The sequence below is a fragment of the Odocoileus virginianus genome, chromosome 19 (genome assembly GCF_023699985.2).
Source record: "Odocoileus virginianus isolate 20LAN1187 ecotype Illinois chromosome 19, Ovbor_1.2, whole genome shotgun sequence".
Classification (NCBI taxonomy): Eukaryota; Metazoa; Chordata; class Mammalia; order Artiodactyla; family Cervidae; genus Odocoileus; species Odocoileus virginianus.
This window is the reverse complement of record NC_069692.1, coordinates 25,548,132-25,572,416: the sequence shown is the minus strand read 5'-3', so window position 1 is coordinate 25,572,416 and position 24,285 is coordinate 25,548,132. Positions and strand designations below refer to the sequence as shown.

General features: G+C 39.9%; 2 protein-coding genes across 7 annotated transcripts in view; one reads left to right on the top strand and one right to left on the bottom strand.

The window, feature by feature from the left end:
* Positions 1–2,378, bottom strand: part of SNX3 (sorting nexin 3) — a 45,300-nt gene extending 42,922 nt beyond the window's left edge. Inside the window, exon 1 of the mRNA XM_070450007.1 lies at positions 2,081–2,378. Within this exon, the coding sequence (XP_070306108.1) occupies positions 2,081–2,242 (162 nt within the window). The 5' untranslated portion in view covers positions 2,243–2,378. The remainder of the gene's footprint in view (positions 1–2,080) is intronic.
* Positions 2,379–19,615: 17,237 nt separating this feature from the next.
* The window catches only part of AFG1L (AFG1 like ATPase), a 194,925-nt gene continuing 190,255 nt past the window's right edge, over positions 19,616–24,285 (top strand). Inside the window, exon 1 of one of the 6 annotated variants that reach the window (XM_070450003.1) lies at positions 19,616–19,640. In XM_070450003.1, coding sequence (XP_070306104.1) covers positions 19,637–19,640 — 4 coding nt within the window. In that variant the 5' untranslated portion in view covers positions 19,616–19,636. Of the gene's footprint in view, positions 19,641–20,488; positions 20,842–24,285 lie in introns of those variants that run through there. The other 5 variants (XM_070450005.1, XM_070450006.1, XM_070450004.1 and 2 more) reach the window with 5 other exon arrangements.

The window sequence follows — 24,285 nt, the reverse complement described above, 5'->3', positions numbered from 1 at the left end:
GTAGTAATAAATGACAAAATGACTCACGTATTCATCTCATTGGCAGTTTTACCTTAATTACTCTCAAAAATCACATGCTGCTAAAATAAGTCCTAATATCTTACTATATGGTGTCCTGCATTTTAAGTTAACACATTACATTATTAAGAGAATCCCCAATGGCATTTCATAAGCATTAGAAACTCAATTATATTTTTTTAGAAGGCATAAGCACTTATGACTTAACAGTTATTAACACACAACAAACTGGTGTACATAATCTAACACACCAGTGTAGGTGTGTATACTCTGTCATTACTCACTCTTAAAAAGGATTACTTTCTTCAAAATACAAATAACAATACCATAAGCACAATTTAAAGTGTCACATAAGCTATTTGGTAATAAAAATCAGATGAATTTAAAAAAAAAAATTGTTATTATACTTAAAGTCCATTCACTATGTAAGAACTCAGCATGACAAGCACAAAGTTATTAAATGAGGAAATGTAGGCAGGAGATTCCACTTCAGTTGGGTGACAGGAAGTACTAGCTCTGGAAGTTCAGAAACAGGAATACCAAGCTCTGCTGTAGCACAAGAAATAAAGGAAAATATGCTGGTGGATGAGAGTAAAAGAAGTTCTTTTCAGTTAACAACCTGCGATATATTAAAGACAATCCAAAACCATTCCAAAAGTTGAGGGGGAAAAAATGCCTCATTTGTTTTCACTAGGCTTACGTGACAATGTGCTTCCTTAGGTACACTGGAATTCAGATTCTGCAGTTTCGCTGTAACAAGACTGCCTGTGACACGTTTTACACATCCTTAGAGAGACAAGGGTGACTTGTAACATGTAACAGGTTAGTTTCATATATTAAGTTGGATGATTATTACATTTTTTTATAGCAACACATAAGTAAATAATTTAAGTGTCTAAGTTTCACAACAGTGAATAAACTGAACGTTACTAAACTGTACAGTTAAAAAATGGTTAAGATGGTATAATATTCTGTTATATCTTACCACACAAAAAATGAGAAAGTTAATGAGAAATTACTCCACTTAAATGTTAATAGTAACTTGTTACATAAAATTTGATTACTCGAAACCCAAATTCTTAGGCTTAATTTTTAGTAATTTGTTACTGTCATTAGCAGCTAGATTCGTTTCACTGTAACTAATTTTTAAAGATACTTCCATACATGAGGAAATTCTTTAATTCTGAAGTAAAGGGAAAGTGAAGCACTATTCTCAATTAGCATCTTTCAAATCATCTGAATTACTTACTGCCAACAAATACCGGTTATGAAATTATAAATGTGCTTCTACTTCAGCTGATTCTTTCCTTCAGTGCAGTGCAAATCTCGAAATCAGGAGAGCAAGATCCCTAAATGAACAGGCTTTTCTTAAAGCAGTGGTAGTCTTGATTGTGAGGCAGGCAACACTTCCCACTCATCAGCACGATGGTGGCCCAAAATACTAAGGTCAGTCGTTTTCCATCACCGTTTTCTCACCTGGCTCAGCCCTACCAAATCTGACAGGCTTTTGTAAACTTTCCTGAGGTTCTGTTCAGAAAAGCGTACAATCTAGGTGAGTTTGGTAGCACGGAAGGGCCTGAAAGGAATCAGCTTGACTTGGCCAACTCGGGGGTGGGGGGTGGAGGGGAATAGTCTCCAGGAAAAGAAAACCGGATTGGCTTCAACTTTGCGCAAACCCTCTTTCTCAGTCAGATAGCTCCGTTCCCGATGAAGGGCTGTGTTCTCGAAAGATCTACCCCTTTCCAACTCAAATGTCATTCCCAGATCAGCTGCTTGAGGGGCCAGCGGCGCTTAACCCACGCCCTCTTCTCCGAGTACCTCCTTCAAGTGCGAGCGCTGGCCTCAGCTGACCCTACAAGCCCCCATCCAAGCCCTGCTCGGAAGCCCTACATGAAGACGGGCCCTGGCCCGGACCCCGCCCGTGGACAAGTCTGCCCCACCGTGTCAGCAGGGGGCCCCGCCTGGGCGGCCGTGGCCGTCTGAGGGTCTGCGCTCCAGGGTCCGCGGCGGATAGCCGGGACCACAGAAGGAGTCTCTCCGTAGGGGGAAAAGACGGCCTCACCTTGACCCTGATCTCGTAGGTGGTGAAGCGGCCCCGGCCGACCCCCACTGTCTGCGGGTTGCTCACATCGATCTCGAGGAAGTTGCTGGGAGGCCCATAGGCGTCATTCAGGTTCTGCGGCTTGGTGATCAGCCGCCGGGTGTCCGCCACGGTCTCCGCCATTTCGCTGCTGCCGCCGCCGCCGCCGCCGCCGCCGCCGCCGCCGCCGCGGACTCCCTCCGCCCCCTCCGCGTTCTACCGACACCTCCGCCGCCGCTACTGCTGCCCGCCGCGGGGACACCGGGCTCGCGCGCAGCGGTCGCAAGGCGAACGAGCACGTAGAGCGGGCGTTCACCCTCACGCGCGTAGCTCCTCCCCGCGCCCCTCCGGCTTCCGCCTCCTGTGCCCTGGAGGGAAACAGTTGACCTGTCGGAACTTCGCGCCCCGGACCCGGGAGACCCAGCGGAAGCCGCGGAAGGGGACTAGGTCCAGGCAGAGGAAGGGAAGCGCACTCAAGGAACTTGTAGGTGCGGACAGGTTCCGGCTGGACTACAGAGCCCACAATGCACCGGGCGAGCGCGCCCCCGCTGGCCGAGGCCGAGGTGCTGCGGGATCAGGTTCCGTGTCGGCCTCGGCCTGGAGCAGTGGAAAGAGCACTAGACGAGATCTTCGCGGCCTTGGGAGATGAGGGAACAAAAGTTAAATGGCGAGCTAGGGGAGGTTTGCCCACAGTCAGAGCAAAATTGCCTACGCTAATTCAATGCCAACCTATCCACCTTCTTGCTGTGAACCACTGAAAATGCCTTTCCAGATAACTTTGAATTAATGCCTCAAGTGATGATTTTTGACATCAATTTGAGAGTTTTACCGTACATGCGTCTGGCTTGGTAAACTGAATGTGGTAGAGTGGTCTAAAAACTACTTCACAAGATCATACCGTAAGGTCAAGCCTTTTGGGGAGACTGATCGGTTCTCGAAAACAAGATAATATATGGGCTGAAACTTGCCTTGAATTTCTGATGGTTGAGTAATCTGCAGCTTTTCCCCTTCCGTTCCCATAAAGTTTCAGTAAAAAAAAAAAAAAGTGGTAAACATATTGCTGCAGCATTTGAAATAGAATTCAGATAACCTTTATCAGAAACGAAAAACGACAAAGCAATTAAGTAGATCATAGTTAATCTCCGCAAACTTTGAGCATTAAGGTAGAAGGACAGATGTCTATCCCTGCCTGGGGAGTTATCTGTCTTGTTACAGTCTCATAACCCTTTCTGAGTTTCTTTATATGTTGAGTTTCAGAAAACCCATTCACTTGAAATAATCTGATTTGTCCCTTAAACTGAAAAATTATCTGGATCTTTAGCAACGCTCAGAAAAGTTGGTATAAAATTACTTAAGCATGATGTAGATCCTTTTCAGGAAAACTCAACATTCATTCATTAAGCAAGTATTTATTGAAGACCTGCTAGGTGTTTACAACTCTAGATATTAGGAGGTGAAAGGGTGAGGAAGACATTAAAATTCCCTGATCTCATCAGGTTAATTGTTTTGTATTAATATATGGTCTATCTTGGGTAGACAAATAATAAACCAATAACTAATACATCTACCAATATGATTAATGCTATAAAGAAGATAATATTGGGTAATGTGAATGAAAGTGACCCAACAAGCTCATTAAGTTGGTCAGAGAAGTTCTCTGAGTATATCTCTCCAAGAGTGAGAGTAATATCAGAGTAAGTATGCCCAGACAGGACTCCCGGAGTAAGGGCATACTTACTCTGTTGCAAGAGACCAAAGGGAAACGTGATAGGTATGATTACAGCAGTGAGCTCAAGAATGTATTTAATGATTCTTTGAATTGAACTATGTGAGACCTGAGAGACCAAGAACCACTGTATTGTGTTGTCATCCATGACACTTGAACAAACCAATCATGGGATATTCACTTAGAAAGCTTCTGTCTCATTGGAGGCCACGGCAGAGTAGCTTTGGGCAGCAGCAACAATTGCCAGCAGTTAAGTAGCATCTACAGAAAATAGCAGCACAATCACACAGCTAAAGAGCTTCCCAGGATAAACATCTGGAAAAAAATCATCTTTATTTTTCAAGGAGATAAGATTGTATTCCTAGAAAAATCTATAAAGAGTAAGCTAGTAGAATTAGCAAGAGAATTTAGTGACTGAATGAAGGTATCAAACTTAATTTATATTTTTCTTCTGACTAAGCAATGTCTAGTTAGACTGGAGATGGACAAAATATCATATTCATAACAGAGACCAAAGTAAAAAAGAAAACAAAAATGGAAGGCACAGGAGCTATAGGAAACAAAACTATGCAATTTTAATAAAAGATATAAGCCAAAGCCTAATAAAAAAGACTCCATGTTCCTGGATAGGAGGACTTAATATAAAAAAAGTCACTTAATCTACTATTAATAATGCAAATAGAATCCCACTGCGGTTGGTTTTACCCTCCTCTTTGCCTTGGGTGCATAGAGTAGTAGTGGACAAGAATTTTTTTTAAGTTCATATGTTGGAGATTAACCAAGAAGACCATGAACATGAAAAGAAAAGTATGATTTGCTTTACCAAATGTTAAAACTTACTATGAAGCTAACTGTGAGCAAGAGCATAGGGAATTCCCTGGCGGTCCAGTGGTTAGACTCCTTGCTTTCACTGCAAGGCTCCAGTTGGATCCCTAGTCTGGGAACTAAGACCTCTGTGCTTCTCAAAACAGACCAGAAAAAAAAAAAGCCACAAGAGTATGGTTTTGGCTGTGTATCAGATAGAGTGTAGTACAGAGGGAGCATTTCAAATCACTGGGGAAATATTGCTGGCACAGTTGAATGTCTAGGGAATAGGAAGACCACTTAGCTAATCTCCTGCATTATGACCCGGGGACTGTAGCCCGCCAGGTTCCTGTCTGTGGGATTTTCCAAGCAAGAATATTGTAGTGGGTTGCCATTCCTTTCTTCAGAGGATCTTTCGGACTCAGGAATTGAATCCATGTCTCTTGCATCATATGCATTTTCAGGCAGATTCTTTACCACTGAGCCTCCTGGGAAGCCCACCCCTGCATTATACCATATATGAAAAAATTCCAGATAGAACTTATTTATTTATTTATTGTTGATTGTGGGTTTTTGTTTTGTTTGTTTGTTTGGTTGGTTGGTTTTGGCCACACCACATGGCTTGTGGGATCTTAGTTCCCCAACCAGGGATTGAACCCAGGCCCTCAGCAATGAAAGCATGGAGTCCTAAACATTAGACCAGCGGGGAATTCTAAGATACAATTCAAATATTAATATGTGTGTGTGTGTGTGTTTAGAGAAAATTTAGGAGAAAAGTTGTACAACCTTGAGTAAAAAAGTACTTCCTAAGCAATATGGGAAACAAGCTAGAAAGAAAAAGTAGTCATTTAAGTGCATAAATTTTAGTAAAAATTACTTATTAAAAAGCATTATAATAAAAGAATTGAAGGAAGTTTGTTTGTAACAAGTAAGATAGTAAAAGGCTAATATTCCTAATGTGAAAAGAATGCCCCATAAATTGATAGGAAAAAGACAATCCCATAGAAAAATGGGCAAAGAATGTGGATAGGTCCTATTTTATACTTTGTCAGATAATGAATTTATCAAATCCTCATAATAACCCTAAAAGTGGGTACTATTATTGTCCACATTTTAAAAATTGGAAAACTGAGGCACAAAGGCAAAATAACTTGAGTACAGAATGGCAAAACTAGCTCCAGTATTTACATATGTAACCACTATTTTTTGTGCTCTCTTAGGAAAAGAAATTCAAATGGACCATAAATGAGAAAAATATGCTCAATCTCATTAATCAAATAAATGTGCATGAGTGCTAAGTTGCTTCAGTAATGGCTGACTCCTTGGGACCCCTTGAACTGTAGCCCATCAGGCGCCCCTGACAATGGGATTCTCCAGGCAAGAATCCTGGAGTGGGTTGCCATGCCCTCCTCCAGGGGATCTTCCCAACCCAGGAATCAAACCCTCATCTAAGCAAATATGAAATACTGTTTTCTGTCTAGCGTATTGGCAAAAATAAAAAATGACAGAAACAAGGACTTCCCTGGTGGTCCAGTGGTTGAGACCCTGCACTCCCAATGCAGGGGGCCCTGGTTGGAACTCTGGTAGGGGAACTAGATCTTGCATGCTGCAACTAAGACTTCATAAGCTGAAACTAAGGATCCTGCAGGCGAGATCTAGTGCAGCCAAATAAATAACTTAAAAAAAAAAAAAAAAAAACAAGAACACAAACAGTGTTATGGAGACTATAGGGAAATAGACAATTTGTTCATATTTATCAAAATTAAAAATATTTGGCAAAAAACATTTAGGATGCTTTGATCCCCAAATCCAACTTTTGCTGCAAGAGACTATAGTACTTAAGAATGTAACCACAAGAATGCTTATTGCATCTTTATTTGTAGTGGTGAAAACTGAAGACAGCCTGAATTAGAAATGCTTGGATTATAGTATATTCAAACTATGGGAAATTATATAATATTTCATGTAATTTACACAATATATAAATTAAATAATAGAGTAAATGAAATAGTTCTACTTTTATTTAAGATGTTAGAGTATATCTATTTTAGGTTATTAGAAGAGGAGGGCCTTCCCTGGTGGTCCAGTGGCTGAGACTTTGCACTCTTAGTGCAGGGGCCCTGGGTTTGATCCCTGGTCAGGGATGCTGCAACTAAGACCCAGCAGAGCCAAATAAATAAAAAATTTTTAAAGAATTAGAAGAGGAATATTGATGATATTTTGGAAAGCTGATCACAGAATAATATGTGCAGTATGATCCCATTTGGGTAAACAAAAGTCTGTCAGTCTACGTATGAAATCACTGTTAACTCAAGAAAGGGTTATTGAAGTGAGAGGTATGGATGAAAAGACAGAAACATAATCTAAGCATGGGATAGATTACAGAAAAGTATAACCAATTTTATGTTTTCCTAATGGTCCATTTCTAGACAAATTATGTCAATTTGCCTGTATTACTGTTGGTACCTGGAGAGTTGTGTTCCTTGAGTAGTGTATTAGCTTATCATAGCTAGGTAGTTCTGGTCACTAAGATCATCCATTCCTGTTTATTCAGAGATCACTGAACAGTCAGCTGATCATAGTTTCATTTTTGTGAGGACTTTCTTTTTTTTAATTTGTTGAATTGAAATATAATTGATTTATAATGTGTTAGTTTCAGTTGTTCAGCAAAGTAATTGCATTATATATTATGTATATGTATATATGTGTGTTTACATATATTCTTTTTCAGAGTCTCTTCCATTTAAATTATTACAAGATATTAAATATAGTTCCCTGTGCTTCAGTAGTAAATCCTTGTTGTTTATTTATTTTATATATAATAGTGTGTTTCTGTTAATTTATCCCTCTTCCCCACCCTTTTCCTTTTGTTTTTCTGTGTCTGTGAGTGTTTCTGTTTTGTAAGTTCATTTGTATCATTTTTTTTTATTCCACATATAAGTGATATCATGTGGTATTTGTCTTTCTCTGACTTACATATATGATACACTCTAGGTCCATCCATACTGCTGCAAATGACAAAATTTAATGCTTTTATGGTTGAGTAATATTCCATTTTATATACAAACCACATCTTCTTTATCCATTCATCTCTTGTTGGACACTTAGATTGCTTCCACATCTTGACTGTTGTAAACAATGCTGCTATGAACATTGGAGTGCATGTATCTTTTAAAGTTAGAGTTTTCAGCTTTTCCTGATAAATACCCAGGAGTGGGATTATTAGATCATATGGTAACTCTGTTTTCAATTTTTAAAGGAACTTTCATACTTTTTTCTATAGTGGCTGCCCCAATTTATATTCCCACTAATAGTATAGAAAATTTCCCTTTTCTCCACACCCTTTCCAGAATTTATTATTTGTAGACTTTTTGATGATAGCCATTCTGACTGTGTGAGGTAATACTTCATTGTAGTTTTGACTTGCATTTCTTTAAGGATCAGCGATGTTGAGCATCTTCTCATGTGTTTCATTGGCCATCTGTACGTCTGCTTTTGAGAAATGTCTGTTTAAGTCTTCTGCCCAGTTTTTGATTGCGTTGTTTTCTTTTGATATTGAGTTGGATGAGTTTTTTGTATATATTGGAAATTAAGCACTTATCCATTGCATTGTTCGGAGAAGGCAATGGCAAGCCACTCCAGCACTCTTGCCTAGAAAATCCCATGGACAGAGGAGCCTGGTAGGCTGCAGTCCATGGGGTCGCTATGAGTCGGACACGACTGAACGACTTCACTTTTACTTTTCACTTTCACACATTGGAGAAGGACATGGCAACCCACTCCAGTGTTCTTGCCTGGAGAATCCCAGGGATGGGGGAACCTGGTGGGCTGCCGTCTGTGGGGTCGCACAGAGTCGGACACGACTGAAGTGACTCAGCAGCAGCAGCGTTGCATTGTTTGCATATATTTTCTCCTATTCCATAGGTTTGTCCTCTTGTTTCATTAATGGTTTCCTTTGCTGTGCAAAAGCTTGTAAATTTGATTAGGTCCTATTTGTTTATGTTTACGTTTATTTCTTTTGCCTTGGGAGATTGATCTTAGAAAGTATTGCTACAGTTTACATCAGAGAATGTTTTGCCTGTGTTCTCTTCTAGGAGCTTTTTGGTGTTACGTCTTATATTTAAGTCATTTTGAGTTTATTTTTGTGTATGGTGTGAGGGCATGTTCTAATGTCACTGATTTACATGGGACTGTCCAACTTTCCCAGCACCACTTGCTGAAGAGACTGTCTTTTCTCCATTGTATATTTTTGCCTTTCTTGTCAAAGATTAATTGACCAGATGTGTTTGGGCTTATTTCTGGACTCTGTTCTGTTCCGCTCATCGTTTTGTCTCTTTTTGTGCCAGTACTGCTCTGTTTTGATTGTTGTAGCTTTGAGATACTGTTTGAAGTCTGAAAGGTTTATGCCTCCAGCTTTGTCCTTTTTTTCTCAGCATTGCTTTGGTAATTCTGGGTCTTTTGTGGTTCTGTATACATTTTAGGATTATTTATTGTGAGGACTTTCTTGCAGGCAAAAGGAAATTCTGCCTTGTGGGTGCAGCTAGTTTATATTTTCATTTTAAACTTGTAAATTAAGGTTCTGTCTTATCAGCCAGCATCTTGAGAGCTTCACTTGCATCACTACCCCAAGCCTGATCACCTCTGAGGAAAATGATAAAACTGAGTAGCTCGACCTCCAGAGTATCAGACTCTGAATTTGTGGCAAACCTAATAAAGTCCTGGAAACTTCTCAAGGACCATCCTGGCCACTCTTATGTCATTTTTCTAGTTCACACCCTGACCCACCTCCAAATGTCTGCTCCCAGGCTGCTGAGGATTCCTGAAGAAAATCCTAAACTGACTGGCACCTTTGAAGATTTATGGTTTCCAATCTCAGCTGACATGCTTCAGCAATCCCTTATTTTATCTGCTCCTCAGATAAAATGTTTTGCAACCCTCTTCCTAAAACTCTCAGCATGTAACCTCACTTCATGCAGCACACGGAAAAGTAAAAGCCACAAAGCTCAGTACTTCCTTCCTCCCCACTGAAGACTACTTACAACATGAGTCACCCTCAGAACTTCTGAGAGCGTAAGGCATGCCCAGACCACTGCCAGCTTTTGAGAATGTGGGCATTTTCAGATTTAGTATTGAGAGAATTTATAAACACTATGATTTGTTTGTTCATTTTAAATAAAACATTTTCATGATTCAGAAGTCGAAGTGCACTTAAGAGCATCCACTGAAACACCTGCCTCCAGTCCCTATCTGCAGCCATCTACTTCCCCTTTCTAATGACAGCCACAGTTATCAGTTTCTTGCTGCATATCTTTGTGTCCTTCCAGAAATAGTCTAGCATGTAAAATGTGTGTGTTTATATACATATGTATTATATAACAGAAATGGCATCATAGAATACACACACTTTTGCACCTTCTTTTACTTAACAACATATCTTGGAGCTAGATCCACACTTAATATAGCAGTAAAGTATTTCATTACATGATGTTCCATAATTTATTCAACTGGTCCCTGAAAGGAAGCAGAATATGTGACCCCAAAATATGCCACTTTCGCATGCAGACTATCTTGAATGGAGGACAATCAAGATGCAACTGGCTTCAGAAAAACTTGTACCACTTTCCTGTCTATTTAAAAGAAAGATGGGGGCCTGGCCCAGAGAGAGCTATTACCAAAGATAGATTTTGTCTGAATGACCTATCTCTGTGGCAAGGCAAACATCCTAATTGCCAGACATCTGCTTTTCTTACTGTCCTTTGAATTACCGCCCTTCCCTTTGGAAGCCCCAGACCCCTATCCCACTCCCTAGCTCAGGATGGCTCATAACTTTAACTGCCCAACTTGCTCTAGTCACTTGGTTCTATGGGACTCTGTACATACAAAATTAAGTTTGTTTCTCTTGTGTTACTCTGTTTTATGTCCATTTGGTTATTATCTACTCTAGAAGCAAGTCCACAAATTTTTAGTTTTCCCAATGCGCACAAATGTTTACACTACACTGTAGTCTGTTTACAATGATATGTCTCCAAAAACAATGTACAAACCTTAATTAAAAAATAATGCTGTGGGAAAGATAGCACTGATAGACCTGGTCCACAATGAGTTGCCGCAAACCCTCAATTTGTAAAAAGTGCCGTAGCCGCAAAGCACAATAAAGCAAAGCACATTGAAACTTTCAGCCCCACCCCTGGCTCCAGCAGACAGGAGAAGGCGAGGAGGGGCCTTGCGCCCCGTCCGGCATACTTTGCCCTGCGCACCTCTTCCACTTGGCTATTCCTCAGCTGTAATCCTGCAAATAAGCTTAAACATAAAGTATTGTTTTTCTCTTCTGTGTTCTGTGAGTCAAATTATCAAAACTTAGGGGAAAGAGGGTCATGAGAGTCCTCAAATTGGTAACCAATTAGGCACCTGGTGGCTCAGATGGTAAGGAATCTGCCCACATTTCGGGAGACCCAGGTTCAATCCCTGGGTCGGGAAGATCCCCTGGAGAAGGAAATGGCAATCCACTTCAGTATTCTTGCCTAGAAAATTCCACAGACAGAGGAGCCTAGTGGGCTATAGTCTATGGATTCGCAAAGAATCAGACATGACTGAGCAACCAACACTTTCACTTTTCAGGCAGGAGGCAGAAGTGTGTAGCTTAGGTACCGCATTTAAGGCTGGTGTCTGCAGTCTTGTGGATCTAAGTCTTTAACCTGCAGGGTCTGTGTTAACTCTAGGTAGTGAGTGTCAGAATTGAATTGTTGCACACTCAGCTGGGGTTGGAGAGTCAGAAGCTTTGGAGATGATGTTAAGCCCTTCTAGGAACATATCAGATAGTCTCTATCCTTCTCTTAAAGGTTAAGTTTCCTACTTCCATGATCAGGGAGGGGTAAGTGCAGGTTTGCTTCCTGGACTAAGAGTTTAGGGTCTTGGGGAGGCTAATACTTTAGTTGAACATATCTTCACACTGATCTTTTTGGTATATTTGTTCATGATTTCATTTAAAGTAACTTTCCTGACAGTTCAGTGGTTAAGACTCTGCACTTCCACTGCAAGAGGTATGGTTTGATCCACAGTTGGGGAACTAAGAGCCCCCATGTGTGCCACATGACCAAGAAAAAAAAAGAAGGGGCAAGACCTGGAGTGAGCCACTCAGCAAAATAAGACTAGTAAATGTGACTCACAGAAGGCAGGTTAGTGAGCACCTGCTGATCTGTTGTGTTTTGGGCATACCCTTTGAGGGATATTACTCCCCATCCTGAGACACACAAAGTTTTGTCCAACACACACATAATTCTCCATTTTGTTACATGTGTATGTGTGTGATTTAGTGTCTCTTCTGTATTGGTAAACCAGGCAGTACCCAAATAGTTGTATCAACATCAGAACCCCCCTCTCTTGCTGTTTTCAAGTTCTCCTCCACCAATTAAACCATTTTCCCTATATCTTGTCTTTACCCTTTGTGGTAGCCATAAGAATGTGCCTCTCAGCTCTCTAGTCTCAGGAAACATAATTAACCTATGACCTCAGCTGCTGTGCGCTGAAATTTCATTACTGCATTTAATCTGAGTCCACAGTTCCCATGGTTGCTCCCAGCGGAATGCTGAGCACACCAACCAGTGGTTGAGGACGGCTCAGACATCAGGAATGTAAGACCCATTACTGGGTGAGGAGGGACTCTCCTCTTATAGATGACTTTGGATCCAATGTCTGGAAGAGTCAAAAGCAGCCATGACAATGAGCGATTTCTGTCCCTGGTCAAGTGGTTGACTTCTGAAAAAAATAAAAAGGCACAGGATTCCTTTTGAAATTGAAAGCCTGTGATATCATACAGTGGGACTGGTTTCAATCATGTAAGGTCAGGCTAGGTTAGTGTAAACCTGAACTGGGGTCAAAATACGCAAGTCCTTAGCTGCAGGAACAGTGGGAACCAGGTATTTGTATTCCTTCTCTCAAGAAAATGGATTATGAACTTTCTGAGTAAAGAGCCACCAATACTCAGAGCAGTGTTCCTCAATCATTAACAGGCCTACAGCTCACCTGGGGATTGGGTAGAACTACAGATTCTGATACAGGAGTTCTAGGATGAGGCCTGAGAGTTTGCATTTCTGGCAAGTTCCAGAAAATGCCATTGTTGCTGGTCTCCAGACCATAGCAGATAGCAAGGATCTACAGAATCTCAAGAATGCCATATATATTGATTTGTTGGTGGGGCAGGGAGAGGGTCATTTCCAGAACCAACAGCATTATGTGGTCTCCTTAGCTGAATAGATATGTCCCCCTTAGGACTCTTAAAATCCTTCTAGCCGTTCATGTGACAAATAGTTGCTGAGCAAGTGCTATAAACCAAGTGCTGTGCTAGGAGCTTGCGGGCGGAGAGGAGGGAAGCTGGTGAACAAGATACAGTTTTTGCTTACAGGATCTTTCAGTCTGGTCATAGGGACATGCCAGTAGAGTGTGACGAGAGCCACATAGCCCAGTCTCGAGGGGAGTAGGGAAAGAATTCCAAACGGGAGCGACAGTACACATGGGGCTTGAAGTTGGTGTCTGACACACACAGCATCTGTGATTTGGGTGTGCCTCTGTGTGGGAGGTGCATTCCAGAGATAGAGGTAAACATGTGCCGAGGCCCAGAGGAAAGCACTGCTGGGGCATTACAGGCAGTTAGTACCACTGGATGAAAGGGCAAAACGACAAGGACTAAGGCCAGAAGGCATTTCAGTCAATGTTTACGGTTCTGGGCATTATCTAAAGACATCCTAAAGGAAACCTCTGAATGAGAAAGATTTGATTTTTAGTTTAGAAAGATCACTCTGGCAGAACTAAGATGGCAGCAGTGGGAATGTAGAGAAGAAAATGGACTTGAGAAATAGCTGCCCCTGTATGGATGTGAGAGTTGGACTATAAAGAAAGCTGAGCGCCAAAGAATTGATGCTTTTGAATTGTGGTGTTGGAGAAGACTCTTGAGAGTCCCTTGGACAGCAAGGAGATTCAACCAGTCCATCCTAAAGGAAATAAATCCTAAGTAGTCATTGGAAGGACTGATACTGAAGCTGAAACTCCAATACTTTGGCCACCTGATGTGAAGAACTGACTCGTTGGAAAGGACCCTGATGCTAGGAAAGATTGAAAGCAGGAGAAGGAGACAATAGAGGATGAGATGGTTGGATGGCATCACCAACTCAATGGACATGAGTTTGAGTAAACTCTGGGAGTTGGTGATAGACAGGGAAGCCTGGCGTGCTGCAGTCCATGGGGTCGCAAAGAGTTGGACACGACTGAGTGACTGAACTGAACTGAACTGCCCCTTTTTCTGTGGTTTGACCTAAAGAAGGTACTGCATTTAGCAATGGAGGACTGTCCAGATTGGATATCTGTGAGATGCCAAATCTCAGGATGCAAACAACACCATAACTGCTTTAGGGAGGAGAAGGGCCTGGTAAATCTATGTGAATTGGCGGCAGCATTCTAGTGAAAGGCCTTGCCACCAGAATATACACTCCAGGCATACCAGCTTTGGTTCCTAGTTGTGTTTGCAAAGGAAGTAAGCTCTCCTAACTACATTTAGGAACACATCTTCATAGAAGGTGGATTCCGCCAGAACCTGTGGATTGTGGTGTTTTTTTTTTAATTTTGTCAGGTTTTCTGTTTGTTTCTTTGTTTTATTTTGGTCGCGCTGGGTCTTTGTTGCTGCACAGGCTTTTCTCTAGTGTGACAAGTGTGGTCTACTCTCCAGTTGTATGCATGGGCTTCTCATTTCAGAGGCTTCTTTTGTTGTGGAGCATGAGCTCCAGGCCGCACGGGCTTCAGCAGTTGCGGAGCCTGGGCTCAGGAATTGCCCCTCCTGGGCTCTGGAGCACAGGTGCACAGGCATGTCAAGTCTTCACAGACCAGGGATCAAACCCGTGCCTCCTGCCCTGGCAGGTGGATTCTCAACCACTAGGCCAGCAGGGAAGTCTTGCGGATTGGTTTTGATAGAGAGATTGACCAGGCCTGCTGCAACAAGGCTTAATCCACTCAGCTGTTTAATGCTCCCAGATCTATACTCACCTCAAGCTAGAGTACGGGCATATTACTACAGTGTTTGCCACCCCGACCCCACACACACACTCACCCAGCCAACCATGTGCTATTTCTGTTTGTTGTCCTATTGACTAAATCAAACTCTGACTGTCTAAGTCAGTCTCATCCCACTTATTCTTAAGCAATACTTCTGATATGTACTTCCTTTCTGCTGTAAATCACTTGGACTTATAACAGTGAGTCATCTTTTTTTCTCTCCTTTCTCATCTGCTCTTCACCCCCCCGCCCCCCGCCATATCTTAGTTTGGTTAGACTGCAGAATTCTCCATACTGCCTTACTTTCTCTAATCTCTTCTATCCATTATGCAGAATACTAGCATGATTTACACATCACCATTCTGATATGTTTTTGTATTAGAAATATTTCTCATTTAGAAATTTATATTTTATATAAACGTGTCTGACTTGAAGACAGTACTATGAGCAAATCATATTCTATTAAGTCAGGGTTTGGTAGAGAACATGGGAAAAATCCTTAGTAGATGAGCAACCCTAGAAAAGTTACTTTGCCTGCCTATGCCTCTGTTTCTTCATGCATAAAATGGGGACAACAATGGTGTCTAGCTTACCAGGTGGTAATGAGCATAGAGAATTAATATTTGTAAAGCACCAAAAACAGCACTAGACATGTGGTAAGCCCTGAAATGCCTAGAATCTGTGAAGGAGATTGGAAATGACCTTATCTAGGAAGAAAGAATGTGCTTGGAAAATCATAGGAAGAAGCCTTGAAGCTATGATTAGAAATGACTGGAGGTGTATGGCTAGGTCTGTGAGCAGATGATATTCAATCAATGTTGTAACTATATGAATCAAGTACTCAAAAGCTTGATATTCTTGACCAGAAAGCTAAGCTTAAATCTACTGACAGAATGTTTCAAAGCCTTGATTTATTTACTGTCATTTTAGATTCAAAACATTAGGTTTTCATAGGCATTTCTGTCTAAGGTAATGTCAGTTAATTAGGTCCCAAGTAAAACATCTGCCATGGGAGATTTACATTACCATAGCCTGCATATGCGAAAGTCAAAAATTTCAAAATATCATTAGTTCCAGAGTATATTTTTGAAAAACCAGCTTGAATACTGCCTTGTGGATAACAAGGTTAAATAAAGGTTCTAATAAGACAAACAACGACAATTTAAATAAATCAGATGTTTTTGTCGAAGATTACTCTGTGATTTTCTCCAATTATTCATGACATTTCACCCATTCATATTGTGATCTGCTTTAATAGTGGAAGGAAAAAAAAAACCTTGTCTCCTTGTTTATTCTTTGTTCTCAAGGAGATAAGCTGTTTATAAAGATACGTTATTTGTTATTTAAATCACTTTTACTGAAGTTGTTTATTTCCTTGTTTCAGTTTCTAAAAATATTGCAACAATTGTAATGCTTCTTAGAGATGTCTATTCAATTCAGAGTGATTTGTACTGAAATTCTTTGCTAAATGGGCACAGGTGCTATGTGTATAACATGCTAGAGTGAGTCAAAACTAATAAGTGCTAAACAACAATAAAAAAGACAATGAGAGTATACTTGTATTAATTTTCAAAATCTGTGATTAAAAACATTTTAGACCTAACATCTCAGATATTTGTAAATGTCAAACTCTATACTTGCCATTTTATAACTATTTGATAATAGTAATAATATAATAACTTAGATAACATCAAAACTATAAGCAGAAAAATTGTATAATTTAAGTCCAGAAATCTGTTTCTTAGAAAATGCCCTTTAATCATTTTTCAGACTTTCAAGGTCGCTATTATATAAAAGTAATTAAATAAAAGGATAATTTACCTGGCATTAAAGTATCAAATTAAAGCTGAAAAACAGTACCTATAAACAGAATTATATTTTAAAAAAATTGTGGAACAGCAAACGCATATCTCTTGTTTCTCTCTTTGCTATGCAATAAAATCATTTCCAGGGTAAATTCTAGTAATTTAATACTATAAAACTACATAGTAGTATAGCATGCAACTCTAAAATACATGTCTTACATATCAATCTATAAACTCAAACTATGGCTTGTCTTGAGTAATCAACAGGATTGATATGTGAAATAAAGCCAAGTGGATTTGATATTTTAAGGGACAGTTGATTATTTCCAAGAACAAAAGCTTCAAAATCCAGCTGGGTTGATTTGGACTAAAGAATGAAGCCTGGTATCATGAATTATAGTATGTATTCCTGCTGAGTAAGCCCTGGATATGGCAAACTCAGATCTGTGGATGCACATCACTCCCTTTGAAGTTGATGAGAATTACTTGGCCTAAGTGAGATACATGCTGGGAAAATTGGGCCCTTATAATTGGTGTGTATAGACATTAGCAGTCTCATGATCCTTTCCTCATCTGGTGCCTTAGTTTTCTCTAGTCTTGGTTTTGGCAGAAGACACCCTTCCTGAGTTAGATATGTCCCATGACCAAAAGGTATTCAAGTTTTATCATCTAGAGTCTAGCTTGAGAAATTCTCTATTATCAGTGAAGTTGGGTAATTATTTATCCAAGTAATCGTCCCAAGATATCCATTTGAAAATAAAACACCAGCTGATTCCTTTGAAGTCTAGGCCAAATCATGGCTAATTTTGAGTGCAGTCACCTGGTGTAAGAACTAACACTTATAAACAAATGAGTTCATATAGCTTTATGATTGCATCTTTGAGTCTTGATGAATAGCTGCAATTTAATTTTAGTTCCTCTGAAAAAACAATCTATATCTATAGAACTGAAAAACATTGAGTCTATTTGATTGTCTGGATATGCATTGCATCAAATTTCACTAACCAGACGACAAAACTAGATTGATTATTACCATCACTATGTGACAATCAAAATTCTTATAGCTCAGTATACTTTTTGCTATATATAGGTCTCATTTAAAGACCATTTGAAGAACTAATTAAATAAATAAGTTTTCAGTCTCTTTTACTGTTCAGTTAATTTCAAGAAGGAGCGGTGTCTGTGTTATCTTGGGTAAATTATTCTCTTAGGATCATTGAGTCTCAATATGTAAAATTCAGTTCAGTTCATTTCAGTCGCTCAATAGTGTCCGACTCTTTGCGACCCCATGGACTGCAGCACGCCAGGCTTCCCTGTCCATCACCAACTCCCAGAGCTTACTCAAACTCATGTCCATTTTTGGAATATGTAAAATTGCTGGGTTAAAATCAGATCTTTAAGATACCTTTAAGATTTAGAAGTTACCTGGCTTCCCTGGTGACTCAGGTGGTAAAGAATCTGCCTGCAATGCAGAAGACCCAGGTTTGATTCCTGAGTCAGGAAGATCCCTGGAGGAGGAAATGGCAACCCATTCCAGTACTCTTGCCTGGAGAATTCATATATATATTCACATATAATCCATGGGGTTGCAAAGAGTTGGACACGACTGAGCGAGTAACACACACACAAGATTTAAAAAGAATTTTTCTCATAAGTCTGGATATCCATATACATGGCATTTTTTTGTTTTTGTAATGATAAATACTAAATACATATGCAGTATTAAACCTGGAACATTTTTGGAGTTGCCCTGGAAATATTCAATTACTAATTTTCATGATTCTTTTTTTAAAATTGAAGTATGAACAAATATGTTAGTTTTTGGTGTACAGCAAAATAATTCAGTTACACACATATATATATATATTCTTTTCCATATGGCTTATTACAGGATATTGAATATAGTTCTCTGTGCTACACAGTAGGACTTGTTTATATAATGTATATATACTAGTTTGTATCTGCTAATCCCAGTAGTTTTTTTTTTTTCTAATTAAAAAAGTATCAGAACACACTTAGGAAATAAAGTTGGGGATAGGAGTAGGAAGATGAGATCAGTTTTCCAGTTTTTTTGAAAATAATATATATGGAGACTCATGAAAACAAATGAGATACTTAAATCACAGGGCTTCATTCATTCAATATGAGAAGACAGTAAGGTAGGTAGGAACCAGATCTTGATTTTTTTAAAGATACATAATAAATTGTATCTACTTCCATAGGGAGGCATTACAAAGTTTAGAATCTGTGATGGAATGTAGGCAGATAGGTCATATTTTTGGGTTTTTGTTTATTTTTAAAAATATTGATTTATGTGACTGAGCCAGGTCTTAGTTGCAGTATGTGGGATCTAGTTCCCTGACCAGGGATGGAACCTAGGCCCCTTGTATTGGGAGTGTGGAGTCTTAGCCACTGGAACACCAGGGAAGTCCCTGGGATTGATGTTTTAATAAAATAGTTAACAAAGGCTACTTAATTATCATAATAAATTCTCTTGAATACAAAAAAATGAAATTTATTTCTAAGTTACCTTGTATTTGTACACAATAAAGTTCATTTGCCATGTTTCTGTCCACTTGTATACTCATGTGGAAATTTCCTGTAAGTTTTCCTAGAAGTTTGGCATTAAACTATATGTGAGTTCTTATTTCACTTCCATAATTATTAAACTTGGACTCTTTAATAAGAGGTAATTTCATTGTCCAAGACAAGCAGTAGTTTTCCAAGAGCAAACAAAATGATACTCAGACACTCTCTGAAAGTCTTGAGTGTGATAAATGTGTAAGTCAAGGAAGAAATAGTCCAATTTTTTTCAAAAGGTCTTTCATAAAGTGTCACACCAAAATTAGTGATATTAAATGAAACAAACATGCAAGAATAGTTTGTCCTTTCAGATGTAATTAAAGATAGAAAAAAATAATTTGACAACATATTTTGGAAGACAATCAAAGTAATTTTTCCATAAATGATTTGACAGTCAGTAGAGAAGTCTCCAAAATATTATACCATGCTACATGCTCTCTTTCCTGTTTCTTTGGAATCTTCTATTGTAGAAGATTTTGTCAGAACTCTTCACTAACTGGTCCCTCTTGGGTGGCCCTGCAGGGCCTGGCTCATGGCTGCATTGAGTTAGTCAAGTCCCTTCACCACCACAAGGCTGTGATGGGTGAGGAGGTCTATTGTAGACCAAAAACCTAACTTTCTGGAACTCTTTCTAGTGTAGTTTGAAACCTGGCTTTCTCCTTCCTGTAATCCGTATTTTCTTTCCTGCCTTAACTCACTCTATTCCTTGTTCTTGGAAGGTCTTCATTTTGTGTTGAAAGTAAAGCTTCTAGAAGGCCTTCTTGATTTCCCAGCCAAAGTGTTCTTTCACTGATTCCACAACACATGGTTAAACCTTTTGTTTTGTCTTTATCCCTCCTATCCGATTGACTGACTCTTCAGGTCAGCAGTTTGTATTCCCAATGTATTTAGCATAGTGACTCAAAACAGTTTTGATTTTGAAAATCAAATTAATCAAAAATTAATCACTTAGAAATTCTTCTTTAGGTGCACTGTCCCACAGCCACTCTATCCACTCATTCATTTTGGGCCATTGGCTTTCCCATGTTACATACATTGCCCCATGTTCTTTAAAAACATTTGAGTGTACGCCACATCAAAAATAATTTATGGTATTAAAATACAGAAAGCAAAAGTGGTAGGAGCACATTTCAGATACTCTGCTGAAGATGAGCTGGATGCTGGAGGCAAATAAATTGGGGCTACCATTTATGGAAGGTAACAGCAATATTTCGTTAAAATATGAGCCAGTGGATCCCCTGCACTTTAGGTTTTGGAATCTCGGTCAGGCTCTCTAACCTAAAAGGCTCGGGGATGGCTGTTTGAATACAAGCTGTAATCACGTTCTAACTCCTTGAAAGTGTTTTGGAATCCTCTGCCGCAGCCTCTGGGTGGACAATTGTCCCTCTCACCAGGCTTGAGCTGCCCGCCCCGCCCTCCGTGCCGCCGCACTGCATGCTGGGAGTCGTAGTCCAGATTTGCTGTGTCAGGAAGGATCCAAAGGGCATCGGAGGCCAGCCCGCCCCCTCGCTACTAGAGGTCGAGTTCTTCCGCTGCTCATTCTCTCGGGCGGAGCCTTCCGTGAACCCGGCTACGTTTGTCTGTGCCACCGTCTCTCTTCTGGGTTTCAATAAAGTTTTCCTCTTCCTGCCCTGGTACGGAGCTCAAGATGGCGGCCTCATGGTCCCCCTTGGTTACCCTGCGCTTAACGCAGAGCCGGCTGAGAGGGAGATGTGTTGGGTGCAGGGCTTGGGCCGCTGCTCTCACCCCTTCGGCCATCGCCCCTGGAAACCCTCTTTGTAAAGGTTAGTGACTGTGTCTGGAGTAAGCCGGGCCCACTGCTTATGACCCAGGAAGCCTCGGGGCAGTCAGCCCTCCTCGAGCTCCATATACTGCCGCTTTGGTTCACAGTTTTCGAGAGGTTTCCTCGAGAGGTGCTCTCCTATTATTGCCTGCTCCAGGAAGAGCCCTAAGCACTGAGGGAGGTGGCCCAGAATGACTTTTCATTTGAGGGTTTGTTGTCCTCTGGACCCTGGCTGTTAGAGTTGAGACTTTGTAAGCCCAGGTGTGGGAGTACCTGGCTTGAAGGGATTCGAGTGGGGGGCTTGAGGTCTGGGAACTCTTCCAACCTGCGCAGTCGCAGTCCCAAGGTCTCCAGGCTGGTATCCCGGGACTGTAATGAAAAGCCAAGCCTCTGACACCTGCAGGCTCCGAGAGCTCTCTGGATTACCGGGAATGCAAGTGTACAAGCATTCTCAGATTGAGGGATCGAGTTCTCGTGTACTTGTAAAGTTGCTAGAGGCTTCAGCGAAGTGTATTTTGTCACCTGGCTTGCACCATTCATTCATTCGAATTGTTACGTGTTCGTGAATGAATGAACCTGTATTTTAAGTAAGCAAGCCCACCACAGGAGTGCTAATTTTCCTGCTCTGTTCATATACTTCCACTAAATTGCAGGTTACTCAAAGGCAAGGACCAGATGTCAGTTTCCTCAGCACTTAGCACAATGTTTGGCGCCTAATATGTATATATATATATATTTTTTTTTTTTTTGAGTGATGATATACTTATTGCTCCCTCATCCACATAACTTACAAAAAAAAAAAAAAAAAAATCTCCAGGCCACTCCTGCCATAGATTTCAATAAATTGTTTCTCATTGGCTAATTTACCTAAAACTCTATCAGTCTTTGATTATTATCAACAATAGAATTGAAATTAATACTGGAACTGTGATTAAGTCCCTTTAGGTATTATTGTAAAGTTTAGCATAATCCACTTTCTGTATTGGAGAAGGAGATGGCAACCCACTCCAGTATTCTTGCCTGTAGAATCCTATGGGCAGAGCAACCTGGCGAACTACAAGCCATAGGGTGACCCAGAGTAGAACAAGACTGAAGTGGCTTAGCACACTTACTGTATAATGGGATATTTTGGTAGCATGAGGTTTTTTCGATCATAATATAAACTTAGAAATTTTTTTTTTTTTGCGGAGTAGACACTAGAAGTAAGCAATACAAAATTCAAAAGGTACAAAAAGGAATTAGGTAAAATGTTGACTTTCTTCCACCCCTGTCCCACAGCAGCTTAGTTTTTCTTCCCAGAAGCAACTATTGATACTTGTTTCTTATGTATTCTTCCAGAGACATTCTCTGTGTGTATATATATATCTGTGTGTGTGTGTGTACATATATATACACATATATATTTATAAATATCTGTGGTAAAGAAAAATAGGAGTGGTAATGTACTATACATACTTTTCTGGCCTTTTTTTCCCCATATATTGATACTATATCTTGGCAGTCATTCCACATCAATACGTGTAGAACTGCCTCACAGTTTAAATGGTTAAAATAGAATTTCATTCTATGCATGTACCATAATTTATGAAAATTAGGATTTAAGGAACATTGTAATAACATGAAACTCACTGAATGTTTGTTCAGGGTCATACAGTATGCTAAGTGCTTTCTACGTACCTTACCTTATTTAATTCTCATTATCCTTATTTTGGGGATGAGAAAACCAAGGTTGCAAAAGTTATATGGCTAGTTAAGTGGCAGAACTTGTGGATTCAAGTAAAGGCTGTATTTGGACTTACATCTGAACCTAAGGCCAGTGCTATTAACCTGAACTCATACTATCTCCTATACTCGAGGTTTAGTCAGTTTTGAATGTGGACATTTGATGAAAATGCGGTTAGGGTAGAAGTCAATTTAACTGTAACTAAAATTGCTCCCTCCCCTTCTTTAAGTAAAAGAAAAAATTTAAGTTAAATGTTATTCAGTATTTGGAGTCTGATTTAAGTTTGTTTTCTATCCTTTTCTTGATTTTTTTTTTTTGGTGGGGTTATTTACTGTTTACATTTATATTTTAAAAATTTATATTTTATATTGGAATATAGTTGATTAACAACCTTGTGTTTCAGGTATAAAGTGATTCAGTTGCATGTATATGTATATTTATTCTTTTTCAGATTCTTTCCCCATATAAGTTATTACAGAATACTGAGTAGAGTTTCCTGTGCTATTTATGTAAAGTTGTTGTTATTTCTATTTTTTAGATAAACAGTTTGACCACTCTAGTGGTATATGAACCCAGGCATTTTTGCTCTAGAAGCACAAACTTAACCACTATGTTTTACTAGCTCTTTACCAAGATGATGGACATTAACACGATCATCTGAAGGCTCATCTGAAGTCTTGTAGAACCACACAAAAGAAAGCAGCTTTGCTTGGAAACGGAAGGGCTTTTAAGTGAAAGTGTAGAAGTGACTTGTGACTGGCCCTTACTGGGGTACGTATAGTCTCTCAGGGGGAGCAGGTAGAGATGAAGCTTGGCAGGTGGGCCAGACTCGGGCTGGAAAAGTCCTGTGTACTATGCAAGCGTGTGGGCTCAGGGTGATTTTGTTGAATATTTCTTGAGAAGTGATCAGGTCCACTTTAGCATAATTATCCTTGGGGCCACCTGAAAAACAGATCAGGAATGCCTGGATGGGGGAATATTGGAAGCATGGTGATTATCTAGGAGAGTGACTTAGAGCCTGAATTACTGGTAAAAATGGTAAAAATGGAGATCAGGGCAGCAAAGGAGGGAGTTCAGAGATACTGTTTTGGTAAAATCAGGTGGCTCTCGGGGAGACAAGGAAAGAGCAGAGTTAAGGTCAATTTGGGCTTCCTAGTTTGGGCAACTTAATGGCATCATATTCTATCTATCAAAGAAAACTAAACAAACAAGAAGTAAGGCCAGAGGTATTTTTAGGGGAGGTTCCATTTTGGATATATTAGATTTGAGACATTAGTGATAATTCCAGATAAATAAATCTAATTAGTTGTGGAAAATATGAAATATGCATCTAAGAAAGGAAATAGGAGGTGCTGAGAGCCATGAGAATGGAAGAACTAGCTTGGTAATATTTGTAGAATGAAAAGGAGGAAAGAAAGACTAGGAATGACTTCTTAAGGAAAACTTATTTTATGAGCAAAAGAACGTGACCTTGTCAGGGAGCAGTTAGGTCATAAAGTAATAGGAGAAAAACCAAGGAGGAGAATGGTTCTAATTTTTCTAGAACTTAAAATCAGCATATCTGTTTTACTTAAGCTAGCCTTGGAAATTGTTTCATAGGGGTGAGAGAATATGAGAGTCACATCTTGTGATTTCTTATTATTATACTGTCCTTCTGCATCTCGATGTTATATTTTTAGATCTCTCTCTTAACTGATGATTCATATTTACCTTTAGCTCACA